The 23,350-nt window shown below is 39.6% G+C and overlaps 1 protein-coding gene across 1 annotated transcript in view; it reads right to left on the bottom strand.

The window, feature by feature from the left end:
* LOC119527598 overlaps window positions 1–23,350 on the bottom strand; it is a 60,779-nt gene that overhangs the window by 32,089 nt on the left and 5,340 nt on the right. The window contains exons 2-4 of the mRNA XM_037827794.1: window positions 17,761–17,970; window positions 7,676–7,828; window positions 1,477–1,625 (exon numbers count right to left, since the gene is read on the bottom strand). Of these exons, the coding sequence (XP_037683722.1) occupies window positions 1,477–1,625; window positions 7,676–7,828; window positions 17,761–17,940 (482 nt within the window). The 5' untranslated portion in view covers window positions 17,941–17,970. The remainder of the gene's footprint in view (window positions 1–1,476; window positions 1,626–7,675; window positions 7,829–17,760; window positions 17,971–23,350) is intronic.

A 23,350-nucleotide genomic window follows, 5' to 3' on the forward strand; every position in this document is an offset into this window, starting at 1 on the left:
CGCCAGTCCCCACAAGGCCATTAACCTGCAATTGTACCAGAGCTGAGGTCTCAGATGGTGATTCCCAGCTACCCAATCCTGACAGCTTCTAGGGGTCTTAGCAGCAGCAGCATTTCGACTGAGGGTTAAAAGAAACTGCTTCCTGAAGTTGAGAATTCCTTCTTTCTGCCTTCTCTCTCCCCACCAGCCTGGGTCCCTGGTGAGGTCGAATGGGCTGTCTTAGCAGTGGGGCTAGCTCTGCTGAGTGCAGCCTGGGAAGCTGACGAGGGGAGATTCCTGGACAGACCCTGTGGTCACTGTGTGGTGTCCTGGGGCCCCTGGCCTCCTGCTGCCCTGCCATAGGAGACCCTGCCTAATGTTCCTCTTGGAGTTCCAGGAAAACTACTAGGATGAAACCCTGTGCCTCAGCAGAGAACTCCCCTCTCCCCAAGTTTTGCTGATGGACCTGTCCACGGTCTCCACCACAGCCTTGATGAGACCCTGGCTCAATAAGGTACCTCTTCTCAGGCATGAGTCATCTCTTTCCCCTCACTGCCTCTGGCCTCTTGAGGGCAAGGCACCCCCTGACAACATGGGAAGAGGCCTGTGGTCCAGACTTCCACATTGGCAGAGGCCATCTTGTCATGGATCAGGGAGGCAGTAGGATTTGCCCCAGATGGTTCAAGAACTCAAAATTATTTATAGGTGGCAAATTATAGATTCCCAGGAATCTTGAGTCACAAGTTAGAGGGTGGGCTCTGATTCAGACAATCTGGACTCACATGACAGCCCCATCCCTATCAGCTGAATAACCTTGAACAGGCTAATTAATCCCCCTGTGTCTTTCCTCATCTGTAATTTAGAAATAGAAATGTTACCTGTCTTATAAGGTTGTTGGGAAAATAAAATGACATAATCCATGTGTTGTGCTTGAGTGTTAGCACTCAACCATTAGTTGGGATTTATTGTTATTATTATAATCATTATTACCCCTGACATTCCTCCAACACGCGTGGTGCCTCTGAAGGCCACACCTTTCACCCCCTCTTCTCCTGGTGAATATTCAATCCATCATCCAGGAAGCTGTGGTTTCTCTTACCTGAACCACCACAGAAATATATACGGACATCTTTTGTGATACTCAGACCTTCTACCTTGCATTGTATAAAATGAAGAGCTGGTTTCCTCTTCACTTCTATACCAAAAATCCCTTGTGCAGCAGCATGCTCTTATACATATTTGTATCTTCCTTAGCAATAAATACAGTATCTTGAACAAACTGAACTTCAATAAATATTTGTTGAAAGAATAAAGGAATGCTTAGAGGCTCTTTTTGAGAACACTCACATTTACTCGAGAACATTAGCTCTATGGAGGTTTTAGAGGGTCTTCCTCCTTCAGTCATGACTCAGGAGGCTCCAGGAAAACCCAGACATTGCCCTTCACTCCCTGCCCATCCCCACAGCTGACAGCAGGAACTCCGCCTTCCATCCTTACTTGCAGTAATCGAGGACAAGAGAGTGCAGACTACTGAATTGCAGAGCCTTTCCAAGTCGCCCTAGAGACCACAGATCCATTTTGCAATCAATGATTTCTAGAGTGGTCAGTGGGTAATTGGTAGGCCCCTTCAATTCCAGAAGCAGAGCCTAAGAAGGTGAGGTAAAAAAAAAAAAAGTGTTTACACAATGACGAAAAATATACCGTGTTTTTATGTTCTTTAAAAGCCAATTGTGCTAATTACTTCAACCTTTATCTTCTTTTAACTGAATAAAAATTTTAATAGTTAAATTATCTGTCATTCATAGTCATAGATATTATTAGGATTTACAGGTCTGCTCAAAGCTGAACTGTGCAAATCCGGCAATGAGGTGCTTGTCTTTGTGGAGCATTTGGACTGACAATGCATTAGGCATCTCAAATTCTCTCCTGCCCCCGAATTAAGGAGGCTTCTGGCAAGGCTGTTCCTTGTTAAAGGACACCAAGGACAGTTACATCACTCCCCTAAGTGGTGGTAGGTGTTATTTAAAACTACAAATCATGGGAATGTCATGAAGCTACCTTTTAGCAATTAGGATCACCACAGCCTAAGGATTCCTCCAATTCAGAATTTAGGCCAAAAGGGGCTTTGATGGGGTTTGGGGGATTAGGGCTTTTTGAAGTAATGACGTGTTGGTCAGATACAGGATTCCAAATTGTACCTTGGCTGAGAATAAAAAGACACTTGCAACCTTAACTGCAGAGCTGGTGCCAGGGGCCTCTTTAATGAGAGCTGGATTAAATTTCTCAAGCCAGCTTTCTGACAGAGGAGCCCATGTGGCACTTCTGTTCGTATGCTACCAACAGTCTGTGCAAATCAGCTTCTCGATCGGGCCCAAAGGACCCTGGCCAGAGGTATGCAGCTCCACTTTCTGCTATGGGCAAGGACCAAAACGCCCATGGTAAGAATTCCTCAGCAATGTCCAGATTACCAAGAGGACAAAATTTTAAAGAATCATTGAGGATTGCTTTTAGTTTGCATGGACAGCTTTCTATTCACAGCAATTGAGTAGACTGGGCATCCTGACTGACCTTCTGAATAAAAACAACTAAAAATGCTGGTTGCATAATTAAAATCCTTATATTAAGTGTGTTGAACTAGCTGGCAGCCTAGTGAGGAATAGCCAACTGTCAGTGAAGGGGAGAAAGTGGGAAGCAGGGTGCTGAAGCCAGCTTTCCCTTTCAGAGCATGACTAAAGCGGCGGATGTAAGCTTTGGTTTTCATGGGTCATAGGGCCCAGGGGACTGGAGAGAGAACCTGTGGCCCATCAAGGTGAGGAAACACTGCACAAAGGTGTGACCCAAAACATAACTTGGGGCTCAATAGACCCACCTCTCCCATCTCCCGAGGACCTGGAGGGAAAATTGTCTATCTCAAACTGATACTGAGCAGAAGGAAAAAAATATATTTATCCCCTGAGAACTCACAAATCATCACTACACAGGTTTGCAGGCTGAATTAATTCTACTAGGATGGTTCAAAGAAACCTCAAATTGGGGATTCAATTTAATGTGGCTGCAGAATGGTAGCACCCTGAGTATCTGGCAGAAGCAAATGTAAATCGTCTCTGGAGGAATATATCTTCAAATCAAAACTCAAGGAATTACCATAACTATTTTTTCAAGAAACATGAGTTTACAGTAAGAAAATAAATCACAAAACACACAAAGAAATATCACCGTTAAGTATGGATGAGTAGAAGCAAGAGACAATAGGATCAGACCTCCCAATCATTCAAATCACTGAAACTACTAGAACATGAAATGAAATTAGCATGTTCAAAGCAAAAAAGCAATAAAATAAGCGATTAAAAAAAAGAGAAGAGACTAGAAAAAGAACCATTGGTGCCATTTCTCATTTTCCTCTCCCCTCGTCCTCCTCCAAAGCAATTTTTTGACGATCAAATATTATAGTTTAGTTTTACCTGTTTTTTGAACTTCATATAAATGGAATCATACAGTATGTATTCTTTTGCATCTCTCTTCTTTTGAGCACATTATGTTTGTGTGAGTCATCCACACTTTTTTGTATAGCTTAGTTCATTTTCATTGCTATATAGTGTGACTATTGTGACTAATGCTACCATGAACATTTTTGTACATGTCTCCTGGTGCCCATGTGCATATATTTATGTTGGGAATATAGCTATGGAGTGGGATTATGGAGCATAGACATTAGTATCAATAGATACTGCAATACTGTTTTCCAAAGTTATTGTACCAATTTACACTTCCACCAGCAGTATGTAAAAATCTCAGCTGCTCCAAATCCTCACTGACTCTGGTAATGTGTTTTTATTTTCATTATTCTTGTAGGTGTGTAATGGTATCTCTTCATGTTTTAAATTTGCATTCCCCTAATTCCTAAAGAGGTCGAGCACCTTTTTACACGTTTATTGGCTGTTTGATATTTTCTTCTGTAAAATGCCTATTCAAATTTCTTGCCCATGTCTCTTCTGTGTGTTTTTTTTTTTTTTTTTTTGTCTTTTTAATAACGGGAGTTTTAGTAATGTATGGGAGTTTTTTGACAATATATGCTGAACATGAAACACGTTTGATTATTGTGCCGGTTCGAATGTATTATGTCCCCCAGAAAAAGCCATATTCTTTGATGCAGTCTTGTGGGGCAGACATTTTGGTGCTGATTAGATTTGCATGGACATGCACCCCACCCAACTGTACATGATAACTCTGATGAGATATTTCCATGGAGGCATGGCCCCAGCCATTCAGGGTGGGCCTTGATCAGTGGAGCCATATAAATGAGCTGATGGGCAGAGAGAACTCAGTGCAGTGCAGCTGTGAATGACATTTTGAAGAGGAGCCACAGCCAAGAGGGACACTTTGAAGAAAGCACAGGAGCTGCAGATGAGAAACAGTTTGAAAACAGCTGTTGAAAGCAGACTCTTGCTCCAGAGAAGCTGAGAGAGGACAAATATCCCAAGTGCAACTAAGAGTGACATTTTTGAGGAATTGCGGCCTAGAGAGGAACGTCCTGGGAGAAAGCCATTTTGAAACCAGAACTTGGAGCAGACGCCAGCCACGTGCCTTCCCAGCTAACAGAGGTTTTCCGTATGCCATCAGCCATCCTCCAGTGAAGGTACCCGATTGTTGATGCCTTACCTTGGGCACTTTATGGCCTTAAGACTATAACTGTGTAACCAAATAAACCCCCTTTCATAAAAGCCAATCCATCTCTGGTGTTTTGCATTCTGGCAGCATTAGCAAACTAGAACAATTATATACTCAGCAAACACTTTTTCTAGCTCCGTGGCTTTCCTTTTCACTCTTTGATTGGTGATCCTTCATAAATAGAAGGCCTTAGTTTTAATAGAGTACAATTCATCATTTTTTAAATGGTTAGTGGTTTTTGTGTCTTGTTTAATAAGTCTTTCTCCACCCCAAGGTTGTGATGCTATTCCCCTGTATTATAGTCTAGAAACTTTTTTATATTGCATTTCACATTTAAATCTGTAATCCACCTGGAATTGATTTTAGGGTATGACATGAGGTAGGTATAAGTCTTCTTTATCCTCCATACTTACAGTCAATTGTTTCAGCACTATTAATTGAAAGGACCACCCTTTCCCCAATGCTCTGCATTGTCATCTTTGTTGAGAATTAAATGTTCATATAGATATGGGTCTGTTTCCGGATTTTCTATTCTTTTCCATTGGTTTACTTATCTATCCTTGCAACGATAAAAATATTAGCTACTGTAGCCTTAAATAAGTCTTGATAACTGTTAGAGAAAATTCTCTCACTGTGTTCTTTTTCAAGATTGTTTCGCTTATGCTTAGCCATTAATATCTCCATATAAAATCGAGAATCAGTTTTTCAAGTTCAATAGGAAAACTATTTTTATGGCTCTTTGATTCTTCCTGCATTACCAACCTTCCATCTGGAATCATTTTCCTTCTTTGTGAAGAATTCACTTTTGTATTTCCTTTATGTCAGATCTGCCAGTGACAAATTTCCAGTTTTTGTTTATCTGACAATGTCTTTATTTCATTTTCATTTTTTTTGAAGAATGGTTTTTTGGGGGGAGGGTATAGAATTTTTAATTGACACTTCCCACCCAGAATTTTGAAGATATCATTCTACTGGTGACTGATCTTCAGTGTTGCTTCTGTTGAAAAGTCAGATGTCAGTTTTATGCACTTCTTTAAAGTACTGTGATTCATCTTAAGATTTAAAATGTAAGATTTAAAATAGACTGATTTAAAGATTTTCTCTTTGTCTTTGGTCCTTAGTAGTTTTACTCTCTGTGGCTTATGTCTTTCATGTTTGAGAAAGTTATCATCTCTAGGTATTGCTTTGCTGCATTCTCAGTCCCCTCTCCTCCTGGACTCCAATTATACACATGTGGATCATCTCACCTACCCACTATGTCTCTTACCTTCTCTTCTGAGTTTTCTTTCTTTTCTTATTTCATGCTTCATTATGGATGTTTTCTTCTAACCTATCATTATTTTACTAATTATCTCTTTAGATCTGTCTAATATGCTCTTAAATCCATCCACTGAGAATTAAATTTCATTGATCTTTTCTAGAATGTCAATTTAATTCATTTTTTTAGTTTCTAGTTCTTTGTCAACATTTTTTATTTCGTCTAATATTTCCCTGAACATTGTAAGCATAGATATTTTAAAGTATATGTCTGATAACTACAATTATCTGGAGTCTTTGTGGGACTGTTTATATAGTCTGTTATTTCTACAGTCTATTTCTTATTCATATTGTCTTGCATCCTCATATTTTTTTCCTGTATGCTGTACTGTGTTTTTATAAACCTCTCTATAGATATAATTTGGAGCCTAAAATTATGTAATTGCCTTCCAGGGAGTATTTTTATTTGCTTCTGGACTCTTGGGGGCACCAATAATCTGGAATATCTCAATCTAATTCTGGAACTTGAGATGATCAGAAATTAAGTTATAACACCCCTCTACCTAGCTGTATTCCTAGCTGCCTGTGGCCTTCACAGTCCCAACCCAAAGCAAGGGGTGCTCATTAGGGCTTCCCCAGGCAATCAGTGTCTCCTAGCATTGCAAGACTGACAAAAGCACTGCTTAGATTCTCTTTTTTTTCCCATAAAAAGAGACATAATATTTTATTAATTAAGTGCCTCACAGATTTCTCTAATAATTTTCCCTATTTTTTAAAATGCTATTTTATTGAGATATATTCATTCACCATACAATCCATCCAAAATATACAATCAGTGGCTTACTGTATCATCGCATAGTTGTGAATTCATCACCACAGTCAATTTTAGAACATTTTCACTACTCCAAAACAAGAAATAAAAATAAAAAGGAAAACCAAAAACATACCATACCACTTAGCCCCCCAATTATTGACCCCTAGTATTGAAGTGATACATTTGTTACTTAAACCACCCCCTCTTTAAATAATATATCCCAGGAAAAAATAGTCCTTGGCTGTGTCTGTACATTGGGCCTCCAGCCTCTCTTGGATTCCTTGCATAATGTGTGTGTGTGCATGTGTGTATTCTAGCTTATCTTGTCCTCTGTAAGAGGGTTGTTCTGAATTACCTGATAGGTACCTGATACCTATCCAGAAGCAAGGTCCTGCATATGATTTCTCACTAACAGTAATGGAAATTCAATTAAAACAAACCAATGACTAATCTATAATTGCATATCCAAGCAACTTTTCTTTCAAGAATGAAGGTTATGTGTGCTATTTTAGCAGTCAGAAAGAATGAACACGGAGAAATTCTGACAACATAATGTGAGTAAAAAAGGATACATACAGTATAGTTACATTCATGTAAATAAAAACACATATGCATAAGTTATAAAAGTATGAGAACAATCATGGGATTGAAACACCTCAACTTTAGGCTAGTGGTACTTCTGGGGAAGTAGATACGAGGAAAGGAAGCGAAATAGCTGCAATTTTTATTCCTTTTTGAAAAGTATGTGTCATCTGGGTGGTGGGCACATGATTTGTTCAATTTTTTCTTTATTTTTATATAAAGTTGAAATATTTCTTTTAAAACACATTTTTTTTAAAAGAAAATCTTGCACATATATCAGTCAGCAACCAAATGAACTACAGCTTGAATACATGATATTACATATTTACATTCAATTTTAAGGTTCGAAAAAATATTTTGAAACCCATGACTCACAAGTCTGGCAACCTCTGGGTTGTTCAGCTGAAGGCCCCAGATGCAGAGCTCTTTCCCCAGTGTGTAACACTCATCTCGAATTGCCATGAGCAAGGGTTCCAAGGAAACTGGTAGCAAGTTTGGTGAGGAGTCATTAGGTCTTATAAGTATAAACTGGAGTATAAGAAAAAAGGAATGTATCATCATAACCATAAGGACATTTAAAATATGATTAATTTTGGATCAGCTGTGCATTGGGGTGGAATTCAACACCAGCAATGTTTATGAAGTTCTTGCCATGTGCAAGGCCCCATGGGAACTCCTACAGAGCAAAGAATCTCTAGCAGGTTACTAATCATTATTGGGTCAGGAAATCAATTCAGTGGTTGCAATCAGCTTTTTATTTTTATTTTTTAATGAAATATAAAAGAAAGGAAAATATCTGAGTGCATGCTGTGGAGTAAGGCTATTAATCGGCTCATGAAACTTTTATTTTAGTGATATGCAAAATCAAAATGGAGGCCAAGCCTAAGCAACCCACCCAATCTAAACAACCCTTAGGATTGTACTGATGCACTCGAGGGGAATTTCACTTATATACCAGGTCAGGATGTTAATTATATTTCAGATGATGGATTGTAATAGTAACTCATAAAGATTGGGAAACATTGCTGAAGGGAATATAAATTTGAACAAGACTTATGTTTAACCCTTATGACTAAGTACTGACAGCTAATTACAATACAAGAATTACAGTAGAAAAAATAAATTACTAATTATTTTGCCACAAAAAGGGTGGCTCTGAGAAGCTCTTCCATTTGGATGAGCAGGAACTGCTAAAGACAGGATAAGAAAGATCTGGGAGGACAGAGTTGGGAAGAGAAGAGGAGGTGGGGGGAGAGAGGCTGAAGGGAAGGATAGGAGAGGGGGGGAGGTTGCCCTGGGAAGTGAAAGTTTTGGGGAAAGAGGGATGCGTGAAGAGGAACTTTTTAGGAGATGCTTTTTGTGAGAGGAGCAATGTATTCATCCTCCCACCCCACCCCCACCCCCACCCCCACCCCCAAAGAAGAAGGAAAAATCTGGGTGGGTCAAAATCACCTTAGAATAATGTTCTTTTTTTTTTTTTTTTTTTCCTTTTTAAAACACCTATCTGTATCTAATGGCTTTGTTTAATCTGATGTCTTGTCAGCAGAGCATTTTAGGAAATCAGTAGGTATTTGATTATGAAACACAGGCTGTTCTTCTGGGCTGGCGATAGAAAAGTCGTGAAGCCGCCCAGTCTGTCTTTGGGGTGCCAGGCTCCCCCTTCTGGTCCACCAGGTGCCTCTCCCCAACCTTCCCAACAGTGGTCCATTTAGTTTCTTTTTTTTTTTTTTTTTTTTTTTAATCATTTTATTGAGATATATTCACATACCACGCAGTCATACAAAACAAATTGTACTTTCGATTGTTTACAGTACCAATACATAGTTGTACATTCATCACCTAAATCAATCCCTGACACCTTCATTAGCACACACACAAAAATAACAAGAATAATAATTAGAGTGAAAAAGAGCAATTGAAGTAAAAAAGAACACTGGGTACCTTTGTCTGTTTGTTTGCTTCCCCTACTTTTCTACACATCCATCCATAAACTAGACAAAGTGGAGTTTGGTCCTTATGGCATTCCCAATCCCACTGTCACCCCTCATAAGCTACATTTTTTTTTTTTTTAATCATCATTTTATTGAGATATATTCACATACCACGCAGTCATACAAAACAAATTGTACTTTCGATTGTTTACAGTACCATTACATAGTTGTACATTCATCACCTAAATCAATCCCTGACACCTTCATTAGCACACACACAAAAATAATAAGAATAATAATTAGAGTGAAAAAGAGCAATTGAAGTAAAAAAGAACACTGGGTACCTTTGTCTGTTTGTTTGCTTCCCCTACTTTTCTACACATCCATCCATAAACTAGACAAAGTGGAGTTTGGTCCTTATGGCATTCCCAATCCCACTGTCACCCCTCATAAGCTACATTTTTATATAACTGTCTTCGAGATTCATGGGTTCTGAGTTGTAGTTTAATAGTTTCAGGTATCCACCACCAGCTACCCCAATTCTTTAGAACCTAAAAAGGGTTGTCTAAAGTGTGCGTAAGAGTGCCCACCAGAGTGATCTCTCGGCTCGTTTTGGAATCTCTCTGCCACTGAAGCTTATTTCATTTCCTTTCACATCCCCCTTTTGGTCAAGAAGATGTTCTCCGTCCCACGATGCCGGGTCTACATTCCTCCCCGGGAGTCATATTCCACGTTGCCAGGGAGATTCACTTCCCTGGGTGTCTGATCCCACGTAGGGGGGAGGGCAGTGATTTCACCTTTCAAGTTGGCTTAGCCAGAGAGAGAGGGCCACATCTGAGCAACAAAGAGGCATTCAGGAGGAGACTCTTAGGCACAAATACAGGGAGGCCTAGCTTCTCCTTTGCAGCAACTGTCTTCCCAAGGGTAAAATTTATGGTAGAGGGCTCAACCCATCAAACCACCAGTCCCCTATGTCTGTGGTCATGTTAGCAACCATGGAGGTGGGGTAGGCGAATACCCCTGCATTCTCCACAGGCTCCTCAAGGGGGCACTACATCTTTTTTTTTTTTCCTTGTTTGTCTTTTTTCTTTCTTTTTTTTTTTTTTAACTTTCCCTTCTTTTTTAAATCAACTGTATGAAAAAAAAAGTTAAAAGAAAACAAACATACAATAAAAGAACATTTCAAAGAGACCATAACAAGGGAGTAAGAAAAAGACAACTAACCTAAGATAACTGCTTAACTTCCAACATGTTCCTACTTTACCCCAAGAAAGTTACATAATATAGCAACATTTCAGTGAACTTGTTCCTACTACATCCATCAGAAATTAACAGACCATAGTCATTTCTGGGCATCCCCAGAACGTTAAATAGCTTATCTGTTCTTCTTGGATTATTGTTCCCCCTTCCTTAATTGCTCTCTACTGCTAGTTCCCCTACATTCTACATTATAAACCATTTGTTTTACATTTTTCAAAGTTCACATTAGTGGTAGCATATAATATTTCTCTTTTTGTGCCTGGCTTATTTCGCTCAGCATTATGTCTTCAAGGTTCATCCATGTTGTCATATGTTTCACCAGATCGTTCCTTCTTACTGCCGCGTAGTATTCCATCGTGTGTATATACCACATTTTATTTATCCACTCATCTGTTGAAGGACATTTGGGTTGTTTCCATCTCTTGGCAATTGTGAATAATGCTGCTATGAACATTGGCGTGCAGATATCTGTTCGTGTCACTGCTTTCCGACCTTCCGGGTATATACCGAGAAGTGCAATCGCTGGATTGAATGGTAACTCTATATCTAGTTTTCTAAGGAACTGCCAGACTGACTTCCAGAGTGGCTGAACCATTATACAGTCCCACCAACAATGAATAAGAGTTCCAATTTCTCCACATCCCCTCCAGCATTTGTAGTTTCCTGTTTGTTTAATGGCAGCCATTCTAACCGGTGTTAGATGGTATCTCATTGTGGTCTTAATTTGCATCTCTCTAATAGCTAGTGAAGCTGAACATTTTTTCATGTGTTTCTTGGCCATTTGTATTTCCTCTTCAGAGAACTGTCTTTTCATATCTTTTGCCCATTTTATAATTGGGCTGTCTGTACTATTGTCATTGAGTTGTAGGATTTCTTTGTATATGCAAGATATCAGTCTTTTGTCAGATACATGGTTTCCAAAAATTTTTTCCCATTGAGTTGGCTGCCTCTTTACCTTTTTGAGAAATTCCTTTGAGGTGCAGAAACTTCTAAGCTTGAGGAGTTCCCATTTATCTATTTTCTCTTTTGTTGCTTGTGCTTTGGGTGTAAAGTCTAGGAAGTGGCCTCCTAATACAAGGTCTTGAAGATGTTTTCCTACATTATCTTCTAGGAGTTTTATGGTACTTTCTTTTATATTGAGATCTTTGGTCCATTTGGAGTTAATTTTTGTGTAGGGGGTGAGGTAGGGGTCCTCTTTCATTCTTTTGGATATGGATATCCAACTCTCCCAGCCCTATTTGTTGAAAAGACCATTATGGCTCAGTTCGGTGACTTTGGGGGCCTTATCAAAGATCAGTCGGCCATAGATCTGAGGGTCTATCTCTGAATTCTCAATTCGATTCCATTGATCTATATGTCTATCTTTGTGCCAGTACCATGCTGTTTTGGCAACTGTGGCTTTATAATAAGCTTCAAAGTCAGGGAGTGTAAGTCCTCCCACTTCGTTTTTCTTTTTTAGAGTGTCTTTAGCAATTCGAGGCATCTTCCCTTTCCAAATAAATTTGATAACTAGCTTTTCCAAGTCTGCAAAGTAGGTTGTTGGAATTTTGATTGGGATTGCATTGAATCTGTAGATGAGTTTGGGTAGAATTGACATCTTAATGACATTTAGCCTTCCTATCCATGAACATGGAATATTTTTCCATCTTTTAAGGTCCCCTTCTATTTCTTTTAGTAGAGTTATGTAGTTTTCTTTGTATAGGTCTTTTACATCTTTGGTTAAGTTTATTCCTAGGTACTTGATTTTTTTTAGTTGCTATTGAAAATGGTATCTTTTTCTTGAGTGTCTCTTCAGTTTGTTCATTTCTAGCATATAGAAACATTACTGACTTATGTGCATTAATCTTGTATCCCGCTACTTTGCTAAATTTGTTTATTAGCTCTAGTAGGTGTATCGTTGATTTCTCAGGGTTTTCTAGATATAAGATCATATCATCTGCAAACAATGACAGTTTTACTTCTTCTTTTCCAATTTGGATGCCTTTTATTTCTTTGTCTTGCCGGATTGCCCTGGCTAGCACTTCCAGCACAATGTTGAATAACAGTGGTGACAGCGGGCATCCTTGTCTTGTTCCTGATCTTAGAGGGAAGGCTTTCAGTCTCTCACCATTGAGTACTATGCTGGCTGTGGGTTTTTCATATATGCTCTTTATCATGTTGAGGAAGTTTCCTTCAATTCCTACCTTTTGAAGTGTTTTTATCAAAAAGGGATGTTGGATTTTGTCAAATGCTTTTTCAGCATCTATTGAGATGATCAATTGATTTTTCCCTTTCGAGTTTTTAATGTGTTGTAATACATTGATTGTTTTTCTTATGTTGAACCATCCTTGCATGCCTGGAATGAACCCCACTTGGTCATGGTGTATGATTTTTTTAATGTGTCTTTGGATTCGATTTGCAAGTATTTTGTTGAGGATTTTTGCATCTATATTCATTAGGGAGATTGGCCGGTAGTTTTCCTTTTTTGTAGTATCTTTGCCTGGTTTTGGTATTAGATTGATGTTAGCTTCATAAAATGAGTTAGGTAGTGTTCCATTTTTTTCAATGTTTTGAAAGAGTTTGAGTAAGATTGGTGTCAGTTCTTTCTGGAAAGTTTGGTAGAATTCCCCTGTGAAGCCATCTGGCCCTGGGCATTTATTTGTGGGAAGATTTTTGATGACTGATTGGATCTCTTTGCTTGTGATGGGTTGGTTGAGGTCTTCTATTTCTTCTCTGGTCAGTCTAGGTTGTTCATATGTTTCCAGGAAATTGTCCATTTCTTCTACATTATCCAGTTTGTTGCCATACAGTTGTTCATAATATCCTCTTATAATTTTTTTAATTTCTTCAGGATCTGCAGTTATGTCACCTTTTTCATTCATTATTTTGTTTATATGGGTTTTCTCTCTTTTTGATTTTGTCAGTCTAGCTAGGGGCTTGTCAATCTTGTTGATCTTCTCAAAGAACCAACTTTTGGTGATATTTATCTTCTCTATTGTTTTTTTGTTCTCTATGTCATTTATTTCTGCTTTAATCCTTGTTATTTCTTTTCTTGTACTTGGTTTAGGATTGGTTTGCTGTTCATTTTCTAGCTTCTTCAGTTGATCCATTAGTTCTTTGATTTTGGCTCTTTCTTCCTTTTTAATATATGCGTTTAGTGCTATAAATTTCCCCCTTACCACTGCTTTTGCTGCATCCCATAGGTTTTGGTATGTTGTGTTCTCATTTTCATTCGTCTCTATATATTTAGCAATTTCTCTTGCTATTTCTTCTTTAACCCACTGATTGTTTAGGAGTGTGTTGTTTAACCTCCAGGTATTTGTGAATTTTCTAAGTCTCTTATGGTTATTGACTTCTAATTGTATTCCATTGTGGTCAGAGAATGTGCTTTGAATAATTTCAATCTTTTTAAATTTACTGAGGCTTGTTTTATGTCCCAGCATATGATCTATTCTGGAGAAAGTTCCGTGAGCACTAGAAAAGTATGTGTATCCTGGTGATTTGGGATGTAATGTCCTGTAGATGTCTGTTAAATCTAATTCATTTATCAGATTGTTTAGGTTTTCAATTTCCTTATTGGTCTTCTGTCTGGTTGATCTATCTATAGGAGAGAGTGATGTGTTGAAGTCTCCCACAATTATTGTGGAAACATCAATTGCTTCCTTTAGTTTTGCCAGTGTTTCTCTCATGTATTTTGTGGCACCTTGATTGGGTGCATAGACATTTACGATTGTTATTTCTTCTTGCTGAATTGCCCCTTTTATTAGTATGTAGTGGCCTTCTTTGTCTCTCAAAACATCCCTGCATTTGAAGTCTATTTTATCTGAGATTAATATTGCTACACCTGCTTTCTTTTGGCTGTAGCTTGCATGAAATATTTTTTTCCATCCTTTCACTTTCAGTTTCTTTGTGTCCCTGTGTCTAAGATGAGTCTCTTGTATGCAACATATTGATGGTTCATTTTTTTTGATCCATTCTGCGAATCTATATCTTTTAATTGGGGAGTTTAATCCATTTACATTCAACGTTAAAACCGTGAAGGCATTTCTTGAATCGGCCATCTTATCCTTTGGATTATGTTTGCCATATTTTTCCCTCTCTCTATTAATATCCTTTATTGTACCCATACCGAATCTCTTTAGTACTGAACCTTTCTCCAAGTCTCTCTGTCCTGTCTTTGTTTCTCTGTCTGTAGGGCTCCCTTTAGTATCTCCAGTAGGGCAGGTCTCTTGTTAGCAAATTCTCTCAGCATTTGTTTGTCTGTGAAAAATTTAAGCTCTCCCTCAAATTTGAAGGAGAGCTTTGCTGGATAAAATATTCTTGGCTGGAAATTCCTCTCACTCAGAATTTTAAATATATCGTGCCACTGCCTTCTTGCCTCCATGGTGGCTGCTGAGTAGTCACTACTTAGTCTTATGCTGTTTCCTTTGTATGTGGTGAATTGCTTTTCTCTTGCTGCTTTCAGAACTTGCTCCTTCTCTTCTATGTTTGACAGTGTGATCAGTATATGTCTCGGAGTGGGTTTTTTTGGATTTATTCTATTTGGAGTTCGCTGAGCATTTATGATTTGTGTATTTATGTTGTTTAGAAGATTTGGGAAGTTTTCCCCAACAATTTCTTTGAATACCCTTCCTAGACCTTTACCCTTTTCTTCCCCTTCTGGGACACCAATGAGTCTTATATTCGGATGTTTCATATTATCTATCATATCCCTGAGGTCCATTTCGAGTTTTTCAATTTTTTTCCCCATTCTTTCTTTTATGCTTTCATTTTCCATTCTGTCATCTTCCAGGTCACTGATTCGTTGTTCAACTTCCTCTAGTCTTGTACTATGAGTGTCCAGAATCTTTTTAATTTGGTCAACAGTTTCTTTAATTTCCATAAGATCATCCATTTTTTTATTTAGTCTTGCAATGTCTTCTTTATGCTCTTCTAGGGTCTTCTTGATTTCCTTTGTCTCCCGTACTATGGTCTCATTGTTCATCTTTAGTTCTTTGAGTAGCTGCTCTAGGTGCTGTGTGTCTTCTGGTCTTTTGATTTGGGTGCTTGGGCTTGGGTTATCCATATCGTCTGGTTTTTTCATATGCTTTATAATTTTCTGTTGTTTTTGGCCTCGTGGCATTTGCTGAACTTGATAGGGTTCTTTTAGGGTTTGTAGACCAGTTGAAGTCCTTATCTCTAATTTATCGGATCTACAGCTTCGTGGAGTACACTTTCTCTAACTAACCAGCAGGTGGCGTCCACGAGCCACCTGTTCTCCACAAGCCAGATCTCCCCCGCTTAGCCTTTTTGGTGAGTGGGGGAGTGAGTCTTGTGGGGCCCAATTGGTGTACCAAGCTTGCGTGTGTAGTTGGTGTTGCCTGCCCTGTATGTGGGGAGTGTTTCTGGGCAGTCGGGGAGGGGGGGGTGGCCCTAACAATCAAATCTCCCTGATGATCCTAGAGTTTTAAAGCTGCTGCAATAGTCTAATCCTTCAGTTCAGTCCTGCCACAGTTTGTCTCTGCCACTGACCCACAAGTCTTTGGTATTGGCGTATGGCTCCTGAGACTTGCAAGTGGGCCCCTCTTCCAGGCTGTGCACCCCGGGTCCTCTGTTGAGGGATGACTGTGCTATGTCACAGGTGAGTGCCGTCCCCCCAGGGCAGTTCTGGGCTGCTGGGCTGTGTTGGGAGGCTCCCAGTCTGCTCAAATGATGGCTGAATGGGGCTCTGTTAATTCACACTGCTCCCCCTTCCCAGCTCTGGGACATTCAGCTGAGGTTTCAGGGAAGGCTAATGTCCACGCCCAGTTTTGTGGTGTGTGCCTGTTATTTGAAGCACTTCCGTCACACTGGGTTGTCTGGGGCAGCTCTGGGCTATGGGGCTGGCGATGGGCAGGAGTGTTTCCTGTCCACCAGGATGGTGGCTGTGAGCGGACACCCCCCTTTTCTTGGGAAGTTGTGTTGTTTAGTGAATTTTCTCAGCCACTGGATTATTGCCTTTTGTCTCAGAGCTCTCTTAGTTCTGCTCTTGACTTGACGTGCCCAAATTTCAATTCTTTGAAGCTTTCTGTATTGAGCTTCTTAGAGTAATTGTTTTAGAAAAAGCAAAAAGGATTTAAAAAAAAAAAACAAAAAAAAACGGCCCTCCTCAGAGATCTAATGGGTTATTGAAATGCTAATAGACAAAGCAACCAGGGTCATTAAGGAAAGGTGCACAGGGCAGAGAGATCAGCTTTGCTTCGGGATTTGCATATGCGCCTCAAGGCCTGATCTCCGCCCTTCCCCTTTCTGTGTTCACCAGAACTCCAAAAATCCTCTGCTTTTATTTTGGAGTTTTTCGTGTTGTTTTTTTTCTATGCCTGTCTCCTCTCTGCTGGGCTGGCTGCTCTCAGAGTCTCTGGTGTCTGGTCTCAGTCTATCTATGGTTGGAGTTTGAATCAGTAGAATGAGTTTCCGGTAAGAGCAGCCACTGCAATTCTCCCTTCTCCTTCCCGGAGCTGACAGCCCCTCCTCCCCCGGGACTGAGCCTGGCAGGGAGGGGCGCGGGTCCCCTGGCCGCAAAAACTTACAGATTTCGCTGATCTCAGCAGTTCCACGTTTTCATGAGTGTTGTATGAAGTATGCCCAAAGACAGATTGCTCTGTGGTGTCCAGTCCACGCAGTTCCTGGCTTTTTACCTACTTTCCTGGAGGAGTAACTAAAACATACAGCTCACCAGTCTGCCATCTTGCCCCGCCTCCCCCCATTTAGTTTCAATGCTGCCTTCTCCTCTTCTTTCCTCTCTTCCCAATCCCTAAATTTAAACTCAAGAAAGATATGACATCAGATTTTTTTCGGAATTCCACTGCTTTTGGGGTCAGAATTGTGTCTCTTTTGACCTCATTCACTTGCCTCACAGGGAGAGGTGTGGGGAAGCACAGGTCTGGGCTGATGATGTGGACACAGAGGTGGTCAAGAGAAGGAGACATTCACTCTGAAGGGTCAGCTGGGGTGGCCAGAGCACTGGAGAGGGGAGGGCCTGCAAGGATGACAGCAGCGGTGGCTTTTGAGCTGGGCCTTCCAGATGGTGACGTGGAGTGAGAAAAGGCACACCTGCTGGACAGGATGAGAAGGGTGGATCTGGAGGTAGGAGCTGGAAGGTAGGGGAGTTGCTGAGCAGACACCTGGTGCCAGGGCAAGGCTTCGGACTTCACTCAGTCAGAGTGGTGACACAGCCAGATTTGGGCTCATGGAGACTGGGGACCCATGTTCCTTGGGGGTAAACCCCAGTCAGCTCATTTCAGAGAATAAGAAAGGAGATCATACACTCACCTTCCTGAGAATCTGCTCACCATCAATGCTGGCTTTCAGATCCCTTCTGATGGTTGGGCACACAGATGTCTGAGACTGTGCACAGTGCCTCTCGTACGTTTTCAGGAACTTTTGGAGAATAGGAATGATACGCAGAGGTGCCTCTTTAGTTTTTCCTTTTCCTTCTTTTGCTCTTGGCATTGTTGTATAGTGTTGGATTCCACGTGGATACTGAAAGCAGAAACTTATCCTGAAACCCAACACACACATGTCTTTTTAAGGAATAGAACACATCTCCCTCACTAAAAATTGACAAACATTCTTGTATACCCCTTTCTCAAAATCTTAAAATGCTTCATTTATCTTAAAACAGGAGCAGGGGTTACTAGATGTCAAGATGGAGATGGTAGAAGGGGAATTGTTCGGTTTTCAATTTCCTTATTCATGGGTCCAGGTTTTTTCTTTGAGATTCTTTAAAATTTAAAACTCAATTATAAAGGAATTAAAATAATATTAATATTGGATGCTAAATATTACCAAGGGTATATAAATTTAAAAATAACATAATTCTTTTTTATAAACACAATTCTTGCCAAGTAGTATATGAGTGGTTAAGAATGTGGGTTTGGAGGTCAGCAGACCTGGGTTTTAGCCTTGCCTGCACCACTTGATTCACTATGTGGCCTTAGATACGATACAAAACCTCATTAAGACCCCATTTCCCTGTCTGTAAAACGGATTATGGTTGTTATAATGATTAAGTGAGATAAGTTTATAAAGCACTTAGCCCAGTGCCTGGCACATCATGGAAGTGCTCAATGAACTTTATTATTAGTCATGTTTTTATTATTATTCTGCAGGCTATAGGCAGTAAATCAGTACTGATTTTGTCCCTTAAATTATTCAGCCTGGAAGGGTCCCTCCATGTGATGACTTAAGGTAAAATGATTAGGGCACTGAACTGGATTCACAGAGACAAAGGTTTGTGGGAATTATTAGAGTTTTCACATATGGGAATGTTTCCAGCTGGAAACTGTTCAGATATGTTGTGCCTGACTTGCATCAAAAGGGGCTTTCCTGGTTGAATCTAGGCTGGATGGAGCATCCCAGAGAAATTAGAAAGAGACATGGGCTATGGAGAAAAGCAAACATCACAAGGAATTCCAATTTTCTGAAACTACCACCATCACTTTTCCACCCACATGATTGCCTCAGCCCTCTTGTCCTCTGTTTTAATTTGCCAGGCTGCTGAAAGAAAATACCATGAAATGGTTTGGCTTGAACAATGGGAATTTATTAGCTTACAGTTTTGAGGCCAAGAAAATGTTCAACTCGAGGCATCATCAAGGCGATGCTCTCTTCCCAAAGACCATCTGCCCGTGACCCTTGGCTTCTCTGCACATGGCAAGGCACTTGGCAGCAGTTGCTGGTCTCTCTTCTTCTGGGTTTTTTAAAATTTCAGCTTCTTGCTTCTGTGGCTTTCTTTCTCTTTATAAAGGTCTCCAGTAATAGGAATAAGACTCATTCTGAATGAGGTGGGTCACACCTTAATTGAAGTAACCTCATCAAAAGATCCTACTTAGAATGGGTTCACACCCACAGGAATGGACTAGATTTAAGAACATGTTTTTCTGGGGTACATTGAACTTCAAACCACCACATTCCCCTTCAGTCTATTCTCCAGACAACAACTAGAATGACATTTTTGAAATGTAAACTAGATCGTGTGATTGTTCTGCTTGAATGTCTCCAATGTCTTACCATTGCACCTATCTTTATCGATTTTTTGTATGCTTATTCAATCAGTTATTAAGAGAGATATATGAATCTATTTCTGCTATTAGTTCTGGCAATTTTTGTTTTCTATATTTCAGAGCTATGTTATTAGGTTCTTTTAAATTTAGAATTGTTAGATCTTCCTGTTAGGTTGGTCCTTTTGTTATTATTTAATATCTTTCTTTCTCTTTAGTAATACTTCGTGCCTTAGAGTTGTGGTTCCAAACTGTGCACTGTGGTGCCTATGGGCATAGCAGCAAACACAGAGGCATTGTAGGATATTTTAAAATTTCGAGGGAAATCCAGCAACATCTGTCAGATGCCACGTGAACTACTACCTGGAAGTGGTTCATTGTTTCAAATTAGGTCATGACTGAACTAATAATCTATTGATATGTAACAAATTTCCCCCAAAATTAGCAGCTTAAAACACAAAACTTTATTATCTCACAATTTCTGTGGGTCAGGAATTTGGGAGTGGATTAGTTGGGTGGATCTGGGTCATGGTCTCTTGTGGAGTTGTAATCAAGCTGTCAGCCTGAGCTGCATCTTCTGAAGGTCAGTTTCCAAAATGGTTCATTCACTGGCTGTTGATCAGAGGCTTCAGTTCTTCCCTGGCTTTTGGCAGGAGGCCTCAGTTCCTCATCATGTGGGCCTCTGCATAGGATTATTTGAATGTCCCTAAGACATGGCAATAGGTTTCCCCCAGAGCAAATGATCCAAGAGAGAGAGTAGGGAGGAAGTTGCAATGCCTTTTATGGCCTAGTCCCAGAAGACACGCACCATCCCTTCCTCACGGTCTATTTGTTAGAAGTGAATTACTAAGTCCAGCCTACACTCAAGAGGAAAGGAATTCACCCCATCTCTTGAAGGGAGAAATATCAAGGAATTGGAGGACATATTGTAAAACCATCACAATGCTATGTATTACTTTCAATGACATCATAGTTTTGTGAAATTGGGGGTTTGGAGGTTGCTGTGAAAAAAAGGGAGTACTGAAAATCAGTGTAGAACAGGAAATGAAGATGACAGTATCCAATTTGACTCAAAGGTTTGAGAAGTTGTGCAGTGCTCAAGTAAACACATCCCATTAACAAATAACTGTGGTTATTAGAGAATTAAATTAACATATACATTTTTAAATTTATGTGCTTTTTTTTTCAAATGGCTACTAAGTTGTTAGGTTATAAACACTACTTAAATTATTTGGACCTGACTACTTAATGAATGGAACTGTTGAGGATTTCTTTTGGTCTGTGGTGCCAATGAAAAACTCACTGACTGACTAAAGGTGCCATGAACCAAGAAAATTTGTGAACCTATGACTTAGAATTCACCTGGTCTGGTATTATTATAACTATACCGGCTTCCTTTTGGTTAGTGTTTGTACAGTATGTTTTTTTATTCCATCTTTTTATGTCAACAATTCAGGGTCCTTAAAGTTAAGGTGTGTCACTTGAAAGCTGCATATATTGGTGCATTTTAAGAAAAAACCTGTTTTAATAAATTTAATCTTTTAATTGGAACATTTAGTCCATATACATATTTGGGATTAAATCTACCCTCTTTTTTCCCACCTGTTTTATGATTCTTCTCTTTATTCTTGTCTTTTTTTGGAGTAATAAAGTATTTTTTAATTATTATATGTTCTCCTTTATTAGCTTAAATAGTTATTTTTAAATTATTTTTTAATGTTTATCCCAGAGACTACAACATGCATCCTTAATTTATTACTGTGATGGAAATTCTTTCCCAATATAAAGAACATTTATCTCCATTTAATTCTTTCATGTATTTTGTGTTATCATTGTCATGAATTTAATTCTAAATATATTTTTTGCATAGTCTTGTTTCTAACTACTCAAAGTGGGAACCATAAACCAACAGCATCAGCATCACCTTGGCAGCTTGTTAGAAATGCAAATTCTTGGGCACCTTCCATGGACCTACCAAATCAAAATCTCTGAGATTGTGACCCCCAAATCTGTATTTTAACAAGCTCTCAAAGTGACTCTTTTGCCTGCTAAAGTTTGAGAAGCACTGTTCTACAAGACAGGCTGGTCACCCTAATCCAATCAGGCACTAAGATGACTCAAAACTAGGGTGCATATTTTAAGAGGTTTGGTCTACCCTTGGTTTATACCTGCTCCCGAGCACCTTTGTCTTAGTTTCTTAGTCTCTTGTCCTGTGCAGGCTTAAGAAGAATACCACAGCGTGTCTGGCTTACTTCCTTGTGCCTCCCTTCCAAAAGCTCCAAGATTTTGGCTCCTCAAGACCAGGTCACCTTGGCAACCCCAAACTACAACTACTGTGTTCTAGTTTGCTAATGCTGCAGAATGCAAAACACCAGAGATGGACTGGCTTTTATAAAAAGGGAGTTTATTTGGCTACACAGTTACAGTCTTAAGGCCATAAAGTGTCCAAGGTAACAGATCAGTAATCGGGTACCTTCACTGGAGGATGGCCAATGGTGTCCAGAAAACCTCTGTTAGCTGGGAAGGCACGTGGCTGGCATCTGCTCCAAAGTTCTGGTTTCAAAATGGCTTTCTCCCAGGACGTTCCTCTCTAGCAAGCTTGCTCCTTTTCAAAACATCACTCACAGCTGCACTGAGTTCCTTCTCTTTGAGTCAGCTCATTTATATGGCTCCACTGATCAAGGCCCACCCTGAATGGGTGGGGCCACACCTCCATGGAAATATCCCATCAGTTATCGTCTACAGTTGGGTGGGGCGCATCTCATACAAACAACCTAATCCAAACATTCCAATTTAATCCCCACTATTATGTCTGCCCCACAAGATTGCATCAAAGAATATGGCTTTTTCTGGGGGACATAATACATTCAAACCGGCACATACCGTCTCCAGCAAACTCCAACTTTTGTCTCCAGCCTCCTGAGATAGCCAAAACGCTCTGCTGGCTTTTCTGCCTCTTAGCCACTGCCGTCTGCCCAGTTTTTCACCCTCTAGCTCAGCTCCAAGAATCAGCAAATGCTCTAAGAGGATTAGCAGAATGTTGTGGTTTCCTTCTCTCTGGGATCTTGGCTTTAACTCCAGTCCTGATTGCCTTGGTAGCTCTCTGATTCCTTCAAACCAATAGCATGGTTTTTGTTTTTTGTTTTTTGTTTTTTTATCTGACTTCTATTTGTTCTTGGCAAACATGTTGGTGAGCCACAGCTATTCTACCCTAGCTAGAAATTCCATTGCACTTGTAATAAAAGTCAAAATCTTTACTATGTTTTATAAAACCATAATGTGATGCCTCCCCTTTGCCTATGTCTTCAAGACATCTCAACTTTATCTCATATTATTCTCTCCCATATTGATCTTTTCGTTTCCTTGAACACAATAAAATTTGTTCCAGCTTTAAAGATTTAAAAAAATTTTCTAATTATATACATATAACACCATTTTTTTATTGTACACTTCAGTGCTATTAATTACATTCACAATCTTGTGTTACCATCATCGCCATCCATTGCTAAGACTTCTTCATGACCCCAAACAGAAACTCTGTACTTACTAAGCAATGGCTCCCCATTCTCCTTCCGCTGGGCCCTTGGTAACCTCTAATATACTTTCGGTCTCTATTAATTTATTTTTCCTAGATATTTCTTATAAGTGGAATCATATAATATTTGTTCTTTTGTGTCTGGCTTATTTCACTCAGCATTAAGGTCCATGTTGTAGCATGTATCAGAACATTTCCTCATATATATATTCATGCATATATATATGAATGGATAAACTATATTTTGTTTATCCTTTCATCTGTGAGTGTACACCCAGGTTGTTTCCACCTTTTGGCAATTGTGAATAATGCCTCTATGAACATT

Source organism: Choloepus didactylus, chromosome 1, assembly GCF_015220235.1.
Source record: "Choloepus didactylus isolate mChoDid1 chromosome 1, mChoDid1.pri, whole genome shotgun sequence".
NCBI classification, from domain to species: Eukaryota; Metazoa; Chordata; class Mammalia; order Pilosa; family Megalonychidae; genus Choloepus; species Choloepus didactylus.